General features: G+C 37.1%; 4 protein-coding genes across 4 annotated transcripts; 2 read left to right on the top strand and 2 right to left on the bottom strand.

The window, feature by feature from the left end:
* Window positions 1-1,012: 1,012 nt before the first annotated feature.
* LOC105174870 (RNI-like superfamily protein) lies at window positions 1,013-4,778 on the bottom strand. Its single transcript, XM_011097100.3, has 6 exons — window positions 4,447-4,778; window positions 4,206-4,339; window positions 3,831-4,000; window positions 3,492-3,569; window positions 1,924-2,068; window positions 1,013-1,761 (listed from the first exon to the last, which is right to left on the bottom strand). The coding sequence occupies exons 1-6, from the start codon at window positions 4,571-4,573 to the stop codon at window positions 1,342-1,344; spliced, it is 1,074 nt and encodes a 357-aa protein (XP_011095402.1). The 5' UTR covers window positions 4,574-4,778; the 3' UTR covers window positions 1,013-1,341.
* Window positions 4,779-5,116: 338 nt separating this feature from the next.
* AUG4 (HAUS augmin-like complex subunit) lies at window positions 5,117-9,423 on the top strand. Its single transcript, XM_011097099.3, has 13 exons — window positions 5,117-5,446; window positions 5,539-5,586; window positions 5,680-5,805; window positions 6,072-6,422; window positions 6,568-6,667; window positions 6,937-6,982; window positions 7,521-7,614; window positions 7,757-7,828; window positions 7,986-8,044; window positions 8,168-8,236; window positions 8,313-8,364; window positions 9,043-9,120; window positions 9,188-9,423. The coding sequence occupies exons 1-13, from the start codon at window positions 5,318-5,320 to the stop codon at window positions 9,263-9,265; spliced, it is 1,302 nt and encodes a 433-aa protein (XP_011095401.2). The 5' UTR covers window positions 5,117-5,317; the 3' UTR covers window positions 9,266-9,423.
* Window positions 9,424-11,162: 1,739 nt separating this feature from the next.
* LOC105174868 (protein translation factor SUI1 homolog) lies at window positions 11,163-12,458 on the top strand. The gene is made up of 2 exons (XM_011097097.3): window positions 11,163-11,319; window positions 11,849-12,458. The coding sequence occupies exon 2, from the start codon at window positions 11,898-11,900 to the stop codon at window positions 12,234-12,236; it is 339 nt and encodes a 112-aa protein (XP_011095399.1). The 5' UTR covers window positions 11,163-11,319; window positions 11,849-11,897; the 3' UTR covers window positions 12,237-12,458.
* A 936-nt stretch (window positions 12,459-13,394) lies between these two features.
* CPK33 (calcium-dependent protein kinase 33) lies at window positions 13,395-17,030 on the bottom strand. The gene is made up of 8 exons (XM_011097096.3): window positions 15,811-17,030; window positions 15,293-15,436; window positions 15,027-15,179; window positions 14,667-14,782; window positions 14,263-14,430; window positions 14,032-14,159; window positions 13,852-13,951; window positions 13,395-13,767 (listed from the first exon to the last, which is right to left on the bottom strand). The coding sequence occupies exons 1-8, from the start codon at window positions 16,496-16,498 to the stop codon at window positions 13,693-13,695; spliced, it is 1,572 nt and encodes a 523-aa protein (XP_011095398.1). The 5' UTR covers window positions 16,499-17,030; the 3' UTR covers window positions 13,395-13,692.
* Between the last annotated feature and the right edge of the window lie 288 nt (window positions 17,031-17,318).

The raw sequence follows: 17,318 nt of genomic DNA, 5'->3' as shown, positions 1-17,318 counted from the left end.
CTTTTGGGCTAGAATAGCATTAACCTTGCACAGGGAAAGATAAACATGGCGATCAGCTTAAGCATTTTTTCTGCAACAAGTTGAGATTTTCTTAAAAATGGCAGTTGGAAGCCATTTCCACAAAAGCAAATCAAATTTTGCTTTTCAACTGTTGCTCATTCCTCTGTAAAACCTAAAGATACAAGTCTAAAGCTATGTTTAGTGAATCTAGCGTTTGATATGCCGTTAGTGAAAGCACTCTTTTCTATGTACTTGTTAGTCGGTTGATTTTCACATTCCCGTCCAATTAAAGTTAATTGGTCAATTTTCAATCCGCTTCAGTTTCATTGAATGAGATTCAATCAAAATTTTGATTAAAAAAATTTCATATGTGAAGGCATTATATTGAATCCCGAGTCAAAATCGTTCCTTTTTGCTGTGTCACTTGGGTGGTTTGGTTAACCAAAATATTATTAAAAATGCAGTCACAAGAAATATGGAACTATATAATTATATTTAATATTTATTTCTTAGTTGTTGATAAGTGAAATTGGCATAAGAATACTTAATAAATAAAAAAAATAGTATTTTGATATTTAATAAAACTGAATAAACTTAAACAAAAATACTGAACTTTTATAAAAAAAATATGAAATTAATTTTTTATTCTATTTCGAGACATACTGAGAGTTGTATCTGAATTGTATATCGCACACGAGGCAACCGGCTTTAGTAGCATGACTGGCGCTGATATAACGTCTCGTGGACGGTACCAGGAGTTAAGCTTTGCTGAAATGATGTCCCATGTCTCGCGTATGTTCCACAAACTTAGATTACCACAAGAACTCAAATGAAGGTGAATTGGCATAAGAAGTCCAAACCATTTGCTCTCAACGCACAGAGATCCTGCAACTTGAGATACTAGAGATGAAACCCAGATTTTGCAACTTGCAGTGTAAACAAATGTACCACCACCCTGTTCACCACCAAATGAATACATCACTAAAACCAAATGGACCGACGAAAAGAGAGAGAACAGAAAATTTCTCATCTTAGTATATGTATCCAGTTGTTTCACAATGTACAACAAGAGAATCCGAAGATCCAAAAAAATTGTTCTTTATAATCTTTCACTCTTCCAACACTGTACAGGTAACAATACAAAAGTTTAACCATTGCTTGTATGAACTAATCCAAGATTAACTTAGACTCTGGATGGCCTCCAGGAGGCACACACCTGCCATCCACATCCAAATACGTATCCATCTTCTCAAATTTGACAATCCGGTGCAGTCTTCATAGGGAAGCAACGGAGGTGACTTTGAACACAAGAAGCTGCAAGTTTTCCCTGAGAATTTTTCCCTAAAAATTCCTGAGGTTCACAGACTTTGTAGCTTTTGAAGCAAGTGCCAAGGCTTTTGCTCTAGCATCCATCATCATCCGTTCCCTCTCAGCACGTCGTTGATGTTGCCTTGCATTCTTTGCTCTCTTTGGTGCTAATCGAGTATCTCTCTCCAAAAATGCTAACCTAAATTTTTCAGCCATGGATAGTTCAGTAGGAGTTGTGACCGGTAGAAGGGCAGACCTGGATGTAGTAAACCCAGATACCGCCCAAGTTTTTGAATCAATGTCTTTCACGATTGGGTCATCCAATACAAATTGCGACAATGCTTCTTGGGGAGCTTCACTGCCCCTGAAACCCAAAGGGGATGGCTTTGGATTTACTACGATTCGAGGACATTCAATGGTCAAGGTCTCCTGTGAATCCTTATCAATTTTTGGCTGCAGAAGAATGAACAACAATAATTAGCCAGGGAGTAACACTTGCCGGAATTATTCATAGTGTTGGCGTCTTATAGTCTAGAATGTGACCCAAGCAACAAGGAGCATTGCAACTACTCAATTAAAGCACAAAAAATAAGCAATGACAGGAAAAAAGCATACCCAGACGAGCCATCTTAGTGATTGTGCACCATGAATCAATTCTGCAGCATCAAGCTCTTCCCATGATTCCCCCTCCACATCATTGAGGTTAGGCTTTAAGAGACCCAGGCATCTGCGGGCAGTGTAGTCGCTCCTCGGACAACCACTGCAACATTTTAACTTTAGTTCATTTCCTGTTATGAGGTTTGTCCCCCACGTCAAAACCCAACAAAGTGGGCCACTACACCATTTAGAGTTATGATGACCGTAAATATTTTAAAGCAGACAGATGACATGGTATGTTCCCCTCTTAGTTTCCGTAATTGAAAAGGGCCAATCAGATCACATATGGAACAGTCGAATTGCGTATATACTAACAATCAGAGAGGGAAATATGATAACAAACTTCACAATCTGTAGATTCTAGCCAACAAACATAACAGGATATCAATTTTCATGGTCATATGGCTCCAACATAAAAGGAAAACAATAAAGATGGCAAGGTGAGAAAAAAATTGAAGGCAAGATGTCTGAAATGGGCTGGAACCTATACATGGATCTTCGCTTATTAATGGATTCCTAAAAGTTTATCATTCACAGAAACATCTAGACCTTATGATTTGGAAATAGACAAAAATGAGTTCTTGTTAGAAATAATAAATGAGAACTTCTCCTTGGATATTTTGGATTATCAGAAGTTCAATTCCTAGCAAAGAAATATACATCTTGAAAAATTTAACCAACCAACCAAAGATTCACACCTTAGCCTGCTAGCCATGAGAGCAGCCTCAATTAAATTTATACATAAAGCCAACACATTCAAGGTGGCAAACCAACTATGGCAAGGGCCAGGCCAGATCTGAACAAATAGTCGCAGACGCTCCACCTTACATGTGGCATAGTGGCTTAACTGTCTAAAAAATAAAAAATATTTAAAAGATGGATTCCCGTAATATATTCGTAGAGTTAACTTAATTGGTATAATAGAATTGATTAATGCACTCAAAGATATTTAACAGATAACTAATCATATCACATTCACGCATGACCTGTTTTTTATAGTGTCCACTGCTTGCCTGAAATCTCCTTTCAGAAAGCTCATCTTCTTCGCTTATTACTCACTGACACTGTTGTTAGCTACTACATAAGCTTGCCAATCTATCAAGAGAGTTTAAAGTGCAACTATGATCGGTATTGGGAGAAACATAAGTAAGCAACATGTATGGCCTGTTTAACTTTTGCATATTTTCCCATTTATTCCCTTAACTCTTCTTTCCCAAGTTCAACTTTTCCTTCAGGCGGTTCACCATCTTCCATAATTACTCTCTGACACTTATCCATGAAGCTGCCAAATATGCCTACCAATGGCACCGAATAAAGAAAATTTAACATGCAAAACATAGAGGCATTCGGGCAACATAAGTAAGCAAGACACATGGCCCGTTTCTCCATTACTGCCCTAGATCTTCTGGCAAGCGCATGGAACAGATAAAGACATTAAGAGAACATAAGTAAGCAGCATGTATGATAGCATGATTGCAAGATTATAGTTTGACTGAAGTCACAGAAGATAGCAGCTGAGAACATACCCCCATCTCAATATCTCAAGGGAATGACAAAGCTGAAGAAGTTTCGAAACTCCTGTTGACGTAAGTTTGCTGCATCGGCTGCCAAAAGAAACAAAAAAAGTCTTACTAAAAATAAAGATCACGCAGACCAAACTTTGATTATAACACGGTGGGTAGCCAGTCACCCAACATTACTAAGGTAATGCAACTGAACAAATATTAAACAGTCATTCGTTCAATTCAAAATGATCAAGACATCATTCCAACCACCAAACAAATTCTACCTCATTCTCAATTCCTACCACACAGAGTAAGTAGTGCATAGTTAGAAGGAAGAAATTACAATTTACTGAAAGCTACCTTATATCAACCACTCTTAGGTTTTGGCAGATATTCACAATATGACAAAGTCCAGAATCAGAAACATCTGAACCAGATATATCAAGTATCTCCCACGAACTATCTGCCAAAGCAATGACAATGTCGTCATTCAGCAACTTTCTTCTTCTCGCAATTGCCACCAACACCAACTGTTCAATCACAAAATACAAGTTGAACATATCAAGACCAAAAAAAAGGGGTGCCTAAAATAGCAAAACTCAAAGACAAAAAGACTAAAGCCACTCCTACATAGGACCTGAGAACTGTAACTTGTCAGCAAAAGTGAAAAGTCTGTTCAAATTCAGTTTATAAAAAGCAATTAAACTAAGAGGACGAGAATTTATGAATATTGACCTTAACATCAGCGGGGAACGCGAGGGCAATCTCAGCCAGGTCATCAATAATGTCCTCAAGATTGCTACCGACAACTCCCAGACACAAGCTCAACAAACTCGGCGGCTTCTTTCCCTTATTGGAACTCAAGAATTCTGCAAAACCCATAAGCTCCAACTACTTCAATTACCACATAGTTTTTAGCAACAATACCAACAACGGCCAGAAAAATCTTTAAAAAGAATCGAATACAAGCACGCACGGGATCGAAGAGTGGAGGCGATTGAATTCTGGGTCGATTTTGATTTGACGGTATCGTCCTTCAATTGGAGATTGTGCAAAGAAGTGGTGAGCGTTTGAGTGGATTCTCTGGCTGTCCCTTTTTCCATGAAATACGAAGTAGAAATAAAGAGGCGTGGGCTATGGGAATGGAATTTACAGGCAAAAATCTGCAATTTCGCCTGTTTTTCCTTGCGGTTTGGAATGGTTGATTTCGGGTTAGGAAATCGGTTTATAACAGTAATTGGTCTGTGACGTTGGGCTCCGCTAGTTTATCACCTCCCGCCGACTTACCTTTGGATTCCAACCCCTAATTTTATCATCCATCTCTTCGATTTAAGTCATAATAATAAATACCATTCATACACCAAATGTATATAACATAAAATACCTTTAATTATTATATCTATTTTTTAATAAAATTTATTTTCATTCCTAATATTTGATTTTAATTTTTATTTCTTCAACTTACTCTAAATTAATCCCCTTAATGAGTTTTTTTTCTATATTATCTTTTTGTTTTTTTTCTTTTCACGAGAAAAAACATATGTTCCAAATATTGTTACTCATTTGCCCTCCCTCCCGCATTTGCAAATTTGCAATAATTCTGGGGCTCCTCTGACATTTCTTGGAAATTAAATGGGCAAAAGGAAGTTAAAGAAAAATAGTGGGAGTACACGGGCTACTGCAGCGCCGTCGTTTCACGGCTTCTTTTTCCCCAACTTCAAATTTGAGGCCGGCGGAAAGATATGAAATTAAATTAAATCATGCAAGTGTTTGGTAAGAAGTATTTTGAACTCAAACTCTCTCAATTTCTCCAGAAATAGGGAAAACGACGCACTGTAGCTTCATCAATGGCGAAGATATTCGCGGCGCAAAATCTTCCGGCGGACGTCAGCCAAGTGATGGATCTGCTGGAGCGCCACTGCTTGGCTCCCGATGGATCTCTCATTTCCAAATCCACATACTACGATCTCCAGCTGGTATTAACCATTCTCTCCACATCATAAGTTTCTTTTCTTTTTCGTGTTCGCAAGTTTGATTTGTAGGTGTTTTGCTGGATTTGAGAATGCAGGCTAGAGAAGAGATGTGTAAAGAGAGGCAGCGTTACCTGGAAGCTCTGGTACTGTTCATGCGATTTAATTCGCTTCTAATTACCCATCTGGAGTGTTTTTAATTTGTGCTAATCGGGTTAGTGGCAATAACATTGCCCCAGGCGGTGTACATAGAGGCGATATCAATGGTGGAGGAGTATCAGCAGGCCGTTTCTGTGGCTAATTTGGGCGGCATTCGTGATGTTCAGGGCCTTTATCCTCAGCTCGGGTTGAGGAACTCACCTCAGGTTCCAATTTTCAGTTAATTACAAAGTATGAAACTTCATTCAGGAAGGAATTAGTGGAAACATGTTATCCACGTAAAAAATAATCTAGTTACTTGCTTTTTTGAAGTGTCAGTTGAAGTTAAGGATATAACATTCTGCATTGCGGTTTAGTCTAATATGTTTTCGAGTTGAAGTAGGAATGAAATAAATGGAACTCATAACTGATTTTGGATATTACTGTTGGTTTCTTACTGGCAAAAGGATAGTTAAAAACATGTCATTTTCAGGTTTATGAGGCCCTTGAGCATCGGATGGTTGTTGCAGAAGCTGCTCAAAAGTTGCGGCTTCCTCTCATCTCCAAAGACGGTGAGATTCATGAGGAAGAAATTGAAAAGTGGAGTATCGTGTCCAGGAGTTCTCTTGATAGTACAAGTACTAGTGTCACAATCAGCTCAAGCACAAATTCAACTAATTATACAAATGTATCTGCCATCGGGGCAGGGGCTTCTGCAAATAATCCTTTCTCTGTTGGGGTGACTGATGCATCTGAACCTGAAGTTGGTGGTGTCCCAAATAGGTTCCTTGGGATAACACCGACCTATCTATGGCAAACACAGCTTCAACAGGCACCACCCATTGTACGGGACCGCTCACAGTGTATCAATATCTGTTTGCATACATTTTCTGCTAGTCTCAAGTTCTTTACTTGACTTTTGCGTAGCGGAAAAATTTACATGTTCTGGACTTGAGTCGTTCTTATCTTTTAATTTTCTGAAAATGCAGGACATTACGGAATACCAGGTGTTGCTCGCCCGTGAGATTGCCAGTCGGTTAGATGCCAAGTGTGATAAATTGGCAGATGCTGTTGTTATAGATGACATGGGTCAGTCTAAATATTTCATCCTTCCACCCTCACTATTGTCTTATAATATTTTGATGAATATTGCATGCTTGGCTTGCCTGATTTGTGTACGAACAACTTGCTGATGCTCTTGATTACCTACCATGCTTTTGTGGTCTCTCCCCCCCATTGTCCAGCTTGAAATCAGTCTATCTATTTTATTTCCAGTACGGTTTATTTCTGTTGATTTTTTCATTGTACTGCAAGAACGTATGCAGTAATTTAACTCTCATTTTCTCCTTGGTTGCCAGATTCGTCAAGTGTTCATCAGAACTTGACTTCCCGACTTCCAGAAAGGTCTCCATCTCTCTCTCTCCCAGCCCCTGCAGATCTCTGCATGTATTTGTGACATACTAGTAATGCAAGATGCTTTCCCCTTCTAGTTTCTGACAATAAAAGATTTGGCATGTGTGACCTTTCTCATTGCTAAGTTCTAAAATTGGTCTGAGGTGAAATATAATGCTGTCTAGGCTGATTTCCTGCAAATGGTTTATTTGTTGTATTATGTTTTTCAGTAAATAATGCTGACTTTGCTCATATGACTTAATACACTTTGCATAAATTTCTTGCCCTTCTGTGTTTTCCTCATCGATAAGATGAAAGCTTAAATTTAGAGACTACTGTTATTCTTCAGTTTCCAATATACAAAAATGTCTTTGATTTCCTTGCGGATAAAATACAAGATTGTTGATGTCACCTTTATGTTGCATTTTTAATGTGATAATTGTAATATCCCACCTTACTAATAAAGATAATTTTATACTGTGATCTCAGTATACAGATATTTATTTTCAATGGTTAATCCAGTCTTACAGTTTGAATTCTCGTATGGCAGGGTAAAGTTGATCATTGAGGAGATCGAAAGAGAAGAATTAGCATGGAGGGAGGATCTGTATTCTTCTGACAGAAAATTTGCGGAATATTATAATGTAAGCAAGAATTGGTTATACTTTCTTGATCATGTATTATCCCTAAATGATGTTTTGCCTGGTTAAATCTTTTCATTGAATTGTTAGGTCATGATTAATCTTTTTTACATATTATTTCTAAGTGACGTTTTGTCTATCCAAGGTTCTGGAGCAGATTCTTGGGGTGCTTATTAAGCTTGTGAAAGATGTAAAACTTCGGCACCAACATAAATATGTAAGCTTCTTAGTGTCAGTTGTGATTAAATATGCTTGAACCATCTTATCTGGTAACTTTGAGCACTTTCTATAAGATGCTTGAAGCAATATGCCAATATTTCAGTTTTACCTTTTGCCAAAGTCTCTCTCAAAGACTTTCCTTATGGGTTTTGTAGGACGAACTACAAAAGACTTGGCTATGCAAAAGATGTGAGACCATGAGTGCGAAATTAAGGTTTTGCTTCCCTCTTACCGCTGAACATTGACATTGAGAGCTTGTTTATAAACTGGCTGATATGGATACCTTGTTTATAAATATGTTTTGCTAACAATATTACTTGCTTATTTGTTTTTGAAGAGTTCTGGAGCATATTCTCCTGCTTGAGACCTATACTACAGAAACCATTCCAGCACTCCACAAAATTAGGTAAACCAGTATATAGTATACAGTTTAACTTTTACTTCCCATGCAAAGTAATGTTAGCTAATTCTCCTTTGTATAGGAAATATCTTGTTGAGTCAACAGAAGAAGCTTCACTTGCATATAACAAAGCGGTAAGCTTCGTCACTCTAACGGTTTTGCTCTCTATTGCTTATGGTACTACTGTGCTGGTTATGGCAATGAAACTTAAATGTGAAATAGCAAAGTCGATTATCTTATAGTGAAACCCTGCTGTTTGATGAGAAAGTCATAATGATGCTTATTTTAACAGAAAGATATCAGTTTGTGATGTTATTTAATTACCTGGTATTGTATATATTCTCTTATTTTTATTTCAAATATGGGAGAAATAATGGGTGTTCTCTGGAGTTAAACTGAAAGTAGTAATACGTATTGATTATTGGAATCTTTATATACTGAACCTGATGTAGTGAATATGATGCTTATTGACTTCTAAAGTGTGTATGCAAAAACTTCACTTTTCTATTCTTGTCAACTGTAATAGGAGAATTCCATGGACAGTTGACACCATTCGATTTGCTTCAGCTATGCTATTATATTAATTTTGAAACTAGATATCTCAACATGTGGGCACGGAACACAAGGGTTTATGCTTTCTGCATTCGTTTCTATCACACCATCACACACAGATATCAGTGGTGACCAAAAGTAGTGCATCTAATTGTGTGAAACAGACAGACACAATTGTCCTGGCAAGTAATCCAACATAAAGTGGTTCAAGGGCTCCAAAACTGAGTCCGAACTAATTTGGTGTTCATTTTCGTAACCAGGTCACACGACTTCGTGAGTATCAAGGTGTTGATGCACACTTCGACACTATTGCCCGGCAATACCATGACATAGTGAAGGTAAAATCTACATAAAGGTTTTGAATTCTCATTTCACTACAAGGTCTGACCAAAAATTTCTTTGCAGAAACTGGAGAACATGCAGTGGACCATTCACCAAGTGGAAATGGACCTGAAGCGGTTGCCTGATCATCCTAGCACCTAAATTATCTCTATCCATTTGTGTAGTATGATTGTATAACATTCTGCTTTTTATGGTGTTTCGGAGAAGATGCAATAGCTTGCTTGCATCCATCTCTATGTAAATAACTTAATGATACTCCAATATTTTGGATCTTACTATTAATCAATTTTCAGACAAAACTATTTCTCTGAGGTTATGATGTTAGGACATGTTTACATTGATGAACTAGCTTGTATTGGATTAACAATCCAGTCTAGCCCAATGTTGTTCCTTTTAGGACTTGGGTCCTGTATAATTTGACAAGCCCCCCCATGTGGCTGCTATTGCTGAAATGGAAAATTTTATTTTTTATCTCACACAATAAAAGGTGTCGCATATTTGGTTTTATTGGCTAAAAAATTATAGTATTTGGAATGAAAAAAATGTTACAATGTTCTATTCTATAGAATCAATTGTGTTAATTTTTTATCTTATGTGATTTATAATACTACAATTATCTTTATATGAGATTAAATGTACTAAATTTATAAATTATAGGACTAAAAATACAACATTCTCTATTGAATTGGATCAAAAGTGCATCCCATTGAATTGGTTTTTCCTTCCCCGTGAGGTTGTGTTGGTTTAGTCTGAAATTACACACACACCCTCAACTATATCAATGAATTTACTCTTTTGCCCTCCTAGAAAATATGTAAGTTTTCGTCCCCCCTACTAATCTTCTTCCATTCTAGGCAAAATGGGGAGGAACCAAATGGAGTGTAAAATCTTCTTCGGCCTGGTAATGAAGTTTGGACATGTGGATCACCAAGTGGGCATCATAAAATTTACAAAAAAAAAAAAGAAAATTAAAAACATGTAAGGTGTTTGGCCATTAATTATTACTTGAAATAATTATACAAAGTAAACAATTAATTATATAACTACTTGAGGATTTCCTCCCAACACTTATTATTAATTTCATCCAATCATATTATCTCATCCTAAAAAGGAAACAAGTCATAATGTTCTTGTGATTTATTTTACTTTGATTTAAAGCCACAATTCCACACCATCAGAATAACAAAACCCGTGCCCAAAATATTCTGATGATAAAGAAATAGAGCTTTTTTCTTTAATTATTATTATAGGATATGAAGAAAATCAATTCCATCTATCCTTATATTAATACCACAACAGTATGCACATTTTCTTCATTTTAATTAAAAAAAAAATTGTAAACACTCTCTTAGGAACTACTCTACTACCACTCTCATTATACATTGATCCAGTGCTCAGTTTTAGATAACAGTTCAAAATATTATAATTTTATGTTATTTTTTTTAGATTAGAGTTAACAGTTATTAATAAATAAACTTTTAATTAATTTGTAACGATTTAATTAAAATCTAGACTTTATATTAAGTGGGAACACCTGATAGAGTTTCATTTAATCTTAATATTTACCATTTATTTTTAAAATTTTAAATTAATTAATTATTTTTAACTCCTTTCAAATGATTATTCTTTTTCATTTGCAACATTATTTATTATTTTTATTTTTAGGTATTTTTTTATAAATAATTTATTATCTTAATATATATTTTTAGATATTTTAATAAAACTATGTATTTTAATTAATTTTAAATAACGGACTTTGATTATGGCATTGAGGAAATATAATTGAATGAGGCCAGGGCGTGAGGCAACGTTATTCCAAGAAGCGCGTGGTTAAGGTACGCCGCGTAAAACACGCAAGTTCTCTTAGGGGAAAGGAAATAGCAAAGAGGTGGTGTTGGGTGTCCAAAAGCAAGTTGGAGTGCGTCGAATCTACGCGTTTCTTCTTATCATCAACTGATTGGCCCGAATCTGGGCTGAAAAATCGAGACCGTTCCTTTCCCCTGACGATCGGATTCGATGGCGTAAATTAACCCTGGTTAGGAAAAGAGGTTAACTCGTGGTTGGCTTTATTTAGATTTTAGTGGCTCACGGAAACGACAAACCACCGCCTCCCGCTTCTCTCTATAAATACGTCCAATCTCGAACGCTAATTCATCTCATCAAATCGAGAAATCTTGAAAGCGAAGATTTGAAAGGTACGTTCACCGGCTCTTGGAAGAGATTGTATCTCGTCTCTCCTCGGGTGTGATCCAAGCCCTAATTTTCTTTTGTTTCTTAGCATGTGATTTGAGCTATTGATTGGGATTTCGGGGTTTGCTTTTGGTTCTCGATCGTGTATGGTTCTTGTGATTGTGTTTTGGAATTCTTGTTTGCGCTTTGTTGGCTAGTATCGCTTTTGCGGTGAAGTTCGCTCCCGACTCGGGTTCTGGTTTGATAGGTCAAATCTTTTCTTGTATGCGAAGTTATGTCCTGGGCCTTATTTCGATTTTGAATTTTATAATTGTTGAATATACACGTCTTGAAGTTAATGGTCTCTGATTTCTGATTAACAAACAAATTAAATTATGTTTCCAAATCTTTTTCCATAAAAAGTACTCAGTGAGCCCTGAATTCCTGCTTTTAAGTTGCGTCGGTTAAACATGTTCTTTATGTATCAGTTCGAGTTTTTTGCAGTCAACTAGAGAGATTCTTCTTGGGTTATTGAATAATCTATCCTTTTTTCAGTTAAACGCGTTCAATTCTAGGCGACCGAAGTTCCTCTCCAACAACTTTCATGGTTGATCTCGACCTCCAGATTCCAACCGCTTTTGATCCCTTTGCTGAGGCCAAGGATTCGGGTGCCCCAGGAGCCAAGGAGTATGTGCATATACGCATACAACAGAGGAATGGGAAGAAAAGCTTGACGACAGTCCAGGGGCTGAGAAAGGAATTCAGCTACGAAAAGATTCTTAAAGATGTAAAGAAAGAGTTCTGCTGCAATGGTAATGTTGTTCAGGATAAAGAACTGGGCAAGGTGATTCAGCTCCAAGGTGATCAGCGCAAGAATGTTTCTCAATTCCTAATCTCTGCTGGTATTGTGAAGAAGGATCAGATCAAGATTCATGGTTTCTAGGCCTCTGGAGCCATTAATTTGATTAGTTGAAGATATATGGTGGTTGAGTATTAAAGTGTGTTATTTGGAGATTGTGAGTGATCCTTGAGAACAATCTCTTTTCTGTCTGCTGCAGTTTTCATTTTCAACCCCTTGATGTTTTCATGGGGTATCCAGTAAACTGTAACTGCACTTCTTTTATTAATGAAGTTGATATCTGCTCAAGTAATGCAGATTTGTCTATTTGTCCTTTTGTTGTAATTGTCACTGTCTGCATGAATGTTCTCTTGGACAAGAATGGTTTTCGTATTATGTTGGATAGTAGTAAAATAGAACATTGAATTTTATAAATTTTTTCCCCGTCTTATATAAAAATGACAAAATACCATTTAAGATTTACTTGGCTGTTCTTTTACATATTTTGCATTTAATTTTTTTAAAATACTTTTATAAGTTTGTACACATTTCAAATAAAGATCCAACAGATAATTTTCTCACAAAGATGAAAATATTGACATCAAACTAGTACGAATGTAATTTAATATTGGCTCGTCATTCAAGGTCTCATAAGATTAGGGAGAGAAAATTCAATTTCGCCGAAAAATAGTATGACATGCGTTATTTTTAACATTAAGCTTATAAGCTTAATCAAACACCTCTGTGTTGCTCGCAAGTCTTATGGATTATCTCTAAATTGGAACGTGGAATGGGTAGATATTTGTGGTTACAGTCCATTGGAATGCAGCAGGATGAGAATTTTACCGTATAAAGAAGACCTTTGAAGCTCTATCATGTTTGTGGCATAATTCTGCTGAAAATGGAATTTGCCAGATATTTCCGGTGTAAAATTTATTGGATTCTTGACTCTAAAGCTTGAAGCCCTTTCCTTTAAAAAAAAAAAAAAAAAGGCTTGAAGCCTTTTAGCCAGGAAATTCTGGATTTAGCATAAAATTCATTGAATTGCACATAGAAAAGCTCCAGAGCGCTATTATATTTTTGGTTGCTTAATTTTAACAGGGAATTGTAGATGCTTGATAATGCGTAGTCAATTCTTGATCTGAAGATGCAACTGATTCTGAAGTTGGCAACTGGGGCTTAACACTGGTGAATACGGTTTGTCAGTGCGAACCAGAAGTTACGATAAAAGAGTGAACACATACAGGATAGAGAGAGATGGAATTGAATGCAAAGATTGCTACACCTACTTGTGTTCATTATCACATTTCTGTCGCATTACATTATATGTTGTCAGAAATCGAACCATTAACTTGGAAATTTTGGGTTGGATGTTTACATGGTATAATGAAGCAGATATTGTACGAAAAAGGTGTAGCCTTCCTCATATAATAGAAACAAAACAGATGTGAAAAACAAAGATTATTTCCAGAACTAGCCGGGACAAGGAATAGAAACATGTGAGTGGATATGATACATTGCTAGCAGATGGTCTCACACAGCACAGTTGCTGTGTTTGGCGCTAGAAGAGCTTGGGTTGCTGTGGGTTTCCAGTTCTCATCATGGTACAGAACTCTTCGTAATTGATTCTTCCATCCTGGAAAAATGACAAATTTGATTAATACACAAGATTTCAGACAAAGTGAAGAACTGTACTTTGATCTACGGGAAACAAACTTACATTGTCTGTGTCCACTTCAGCTATTATTTCTTTTATGGTTGACGCATCGCCAATCCCATATTCTTGCATAGCCGTTTCAAGCTCGTCTCTTGTTATGAATCTGTAGCAATGGAAAAAAGAATAAATCATTCAAATCTATCGTCTTAAAAAGCAAAATTTGGAAGTTTGTTGAGTGCTTACCCGCTGCTATCTTTATCAAAGTATTGGAATGCTTTGTAAAGGTTTTCCTCTCTTTCTAATCTGTGTCTGTGCATCGTGGCGGTGATGAACTCAATGTAATCTATCGATCCATTTCCATCCACATCAGCCTGTGAACATTTTAGAATGATCTAAGTTGACCGCACTTTGGAAAGCACCAAAACCTTAAAAGAGGGGAAGTTTATTTGAGTGGAGCAAAGGGTTATATCTTACAGCATCCATGAGCTGCCTGACTTCGGCCTCTGTAAGTTTTGATCCAAGTCTAGCCAAACCAGCTTTAAGTTCTTCATAGGTGATGGTGCCACTGTTGTCAGTGTCCATATTTGTAAACATTGCTTTCAGCCCTTGAATTTCTTCTGTAGAAAGATTTTCTGCTATTACCTAGAATTCATTAGAAATACCACCACAACGGATTAGGACATCTGATGAGTTTCTATAGAGAAAGGTCTCTAATTGTAGTGATTACTATAAGTCCCTGAAAACTATAAATAATGCTGATGTTAAATGAAATGGATCATCTTTATGCATATAGACGTTTCCGAGAATGCAACTCATAATTACACTACTAAAGTTCTCTTCATGAGATGTAGGAAAGATAGCCAAATATCAAGTGATACCTTCAGTGCAAGCTTTTTGAGCTTGTTCATTGCTCTGAATTGCTTCATCCTGGTGAGGACTGCACTGTCTATTGGTTTATCAGATGCTTCTCCACCTTCTCTAATCCATGGATGCTCTATAAAAGCCAGAAATTTCGTAATTTCAGTTGGAGACTACGGCGCAGAAAAATTTGCAGAGCCCAAGAAAGAGAACAAGTGTCGAGGGAAAAACTAGAAATATCATCATCTGAAGGGCATCGGTACTTTCCAATTAATTCAGAGAGTGTTGATGCTTATTTACTTGACACGAGCAAAGGATAACATTTTCACAATAAAGTCAGTTACATAATCAGTCAATCACGGTTCCAGAAAAGGCCATACCAAGAACTTCAGCAGCCGTAATGCGTTTCTTTGGGTCCTGAGTAAGCATCCTACTAACGAGGTCCTTAGCACTAGCTGATATTGATGGCCAAGGTTCACTTTCAAAATCCACATGTCCTCTTAGTACAGAGTCAAATATTCCTCGCTCAGTCTCTGTAAATTTTTAATCTTGAGCTGTTAGTCATGAGAAACTTGGACACTAATTCATTGACTATAGAGATGGACTGACACCAAATCATTGAAGTATAGAGATTGGAGCTTATTACCAGCCCAGAAAGGAGGTACACCGCTGAGTAATATGTATAACATGACTCCAGCACTCCAAATATCGACTTCCTTTCCATATTTGCGACGCAAAACTTCTGGCGCAACATAATAAGCACTCCCAACTACATCCTTGTATATCTTCCCTGCGGAGTATCAGTAGAAAAGTTGAGTGTTCCTCTAACTGTAAGTGTTTATATCTAGTTGTGTAACAAAAAATTTGTCCGACCATACTGAACAGACACCCATAACAAATAGTAAGCCTTTTTTTTTTTTTTCCTTTTACCAGAATTGGCCTCTTGATGCTGCAGTTTTATGAAACTAAAAGAGTTATTAGAGTATTCTTCTTACAAGAGTCAACAATGACACGGACTGTTCTGGTCTTGAACACAAAGGAGTTCAAAAACTCATATGCAGAGGACAACGCCAAGAACTGAATTCAACTATAAGCACCATGAGATGCAACAATTCAAACCAATAAGAGAGTTTTTCAACTTCAATGCACTGGACAAAACCTTACCTTCTTCAATGAAAACGGATAGTCCGAAATCTGTAGCTTTCAAGAGAGCATTCTCACTCTTGTCCGACAACAAGAAATTCTCCGGCTTGAGATCACGGTGCATCACGCCCATAAAATGACAAATCTGGACAACATTTACAATGCTCCTGCAGATTGAAGCAGCTGCCCTTTCGCTGTAGTGTCCCTTGGCGATAATCCGATCGAAAAGCTCTCCACCTTCACACAACTCCATCACAAGATGCACAGATTGCTTGTCCTCATAAGCACCCTTAAACTCCACAATATTAGGCTGCCCACTCAAATGCTGCATTATCTGAATCTCTCTCCTCATATCCTCTTTATCACTCTTGGTAACAAGTTTCTTCTTGGATATCGACTTGCAAGCATATTTCTGCCCAGTTGCAATGTCAGTGCAGAGATGAGTGACACCAAACTGGCCCCTCCCAAGTTCTTTCCCCAGGCTGTAATGGGCTTTGACATCCTCGTATGGCTTCCCAAGAATCGTGTTTGCTTTCTGTGCGGGCGGCGGCGCGGGGCTGGCCGGAGGAATTACGTGGGGCAACTGAGCTGCATAGCCGGGAGACATCGTGAATTGAATTGGGGTCTGCTGGTGGTGGACTCCATTTACGGGTGTGTGCCCATTGGCATTTGATTTGACGGGCTTCTGTTTGCTTACGCAGAGCCCCATCAATATCTCTCAAAGAAGAAAGAAGCTAAAACGCGCAAATCAGCGAAAGCCCAGATGGAAATTCAGGGAAAAAACAGCAGCCCACGAGAAAGATGACGCCGAAAAGTTGGATCACAACATAAACAGGTGGAGATATTGGTGAACTTTCAAGAAAAAGAAGGTTCCCAGAGGGGATTTGAAGAGAAATTGCGAGGAGTTTGAACAGAAGGCCTATTGAACATACGGAGAAAGAATGAAAAGAGTAAAGGATAAAAGAGACAAGTGCGTTGATCGCTTCTCTTTCTGAAAGTCCAAAACGGTAATGGGAGAATGAACTCGGTCAGGGTCAGCCTGTTGGTCGAGCTCAGGAGTTGAATTCTTCCACAACGACAAGAAAATAAAATCACAACTGGTGTAGATCAGAAGGAGCCAAGAAGGCGGCCTTTTACGCTCTTACATGATTTTTCATGGTCTTAGTATATTCCGTCTGTGGTGTATTACAACGTGTACGCGTCCATTTCAGCACTACTTTAATACTGTTTTCTCCGCCTTCTAGACTGTTTTTATTTTCTCTTACAATTCTTATTTATTTTTAACTTTAATTTACATATACATGTTATAATATTTATTTTATTTTAAAAAAATTATTAATCCAAATCCCCTCCTAATCTTACCCAATTTCTTTACTTTACTTTTCTAATAAGTTACTTTTTTACCTTGGGGATAACTTTATTTTTTATTTTAAATTTTATTGCATCTTTTATTTTATTTCATATAATAACTATATATAATTTTAAAATAAAACAATAACTTCTTAAATAAAAATGATAATATTTATATA

This window comes from Sesamum indicum, linkage group LG12, assembly GCF_026168435.1.
Source record: "Sesamum indicum cultivar Baizhima isolate 11 linkage group LG12, ASM2616843v1, whole genome shotgun sequence".
Lineage (NCBI taxonomy): Eukaryota > Viridiplantae > Streptophyta > Magnoliopsida > Lamiales > Pedaliaceae > Sesamum > Sesamum indicum.
Note: the sequence above shows the minus strand (reverse complement) of the source record. Positions and strands in the feature narration are given on the sequence as shown.

Coding starts and splice junctions, on each gene's coding strand:
- LOC105174870 (XM_011097100.3), bottom strand. CDS start 4,573: ATGGAAAAAGGGACAGCCAGAGAATCCACTCAAACGCTCACCACTTCT. Junction 4,340..4,446: donor CGCCTCCACTCTTCGATCCC/GTGCGTGCTTGT, acceptor TGGGTTTTGCAG/AATTCTTGAGTTCCAATAAG. Junction 3,570..3,830: donor CTAAGAGTGGTTGATATAAG/GTAGCTTTCAGT, acceptor TTCTTTTGGCAG/CCGATGCAGCAAACTTACGT.
- AUG4 (XM_011097099.3), top strand. CDS start 5,318: ATGGCGAAGATATTCGCGGCGCAAAATCTTCCGGCGGACGTCAGCCAA. Junction 5,447..5,538: donor CATACTACGATCTCCAGCTG/GTATTAACCATT, acceptor TTGAGAATGCAG/GCTAGAGAAGAGATGTGTAA. Junction 7,829..7,985: donor TTCGGCACCAACATAAATAT/GTAAGCTTCTTA, acceptor TGGGTTTTGTAG/GACGAACTACAAAAGACTTG.
- LOC105174868 (XM_011097097.3), top strand. CDS start 11,898: ATGGTTGATCTCGACCTCCAGATTCCAACCGCTTTTGATCCCTTTGCT.
- CPK33 (XM_011097096.3), bottom strand. CDS start 16,498: ATGGGGCTCTGCGTAAGCAAACAGAAGCCCGTCAAATCAAATGCCAAT. Junction 15,437..15,810: donor ATCCGTTTTCATTGAAGAAG/GTAAGGTTTTGT, acceptor GATACTCCGCAG/GGAAGATATACAAGGATGTA. Junction 14,431..14,666: donor TCAAAAAGCTTGCACTGAAG/GTATCACTTGAT, acceptor AATGAATTCTAG/GTAATAGCAGAAAATCTTTC.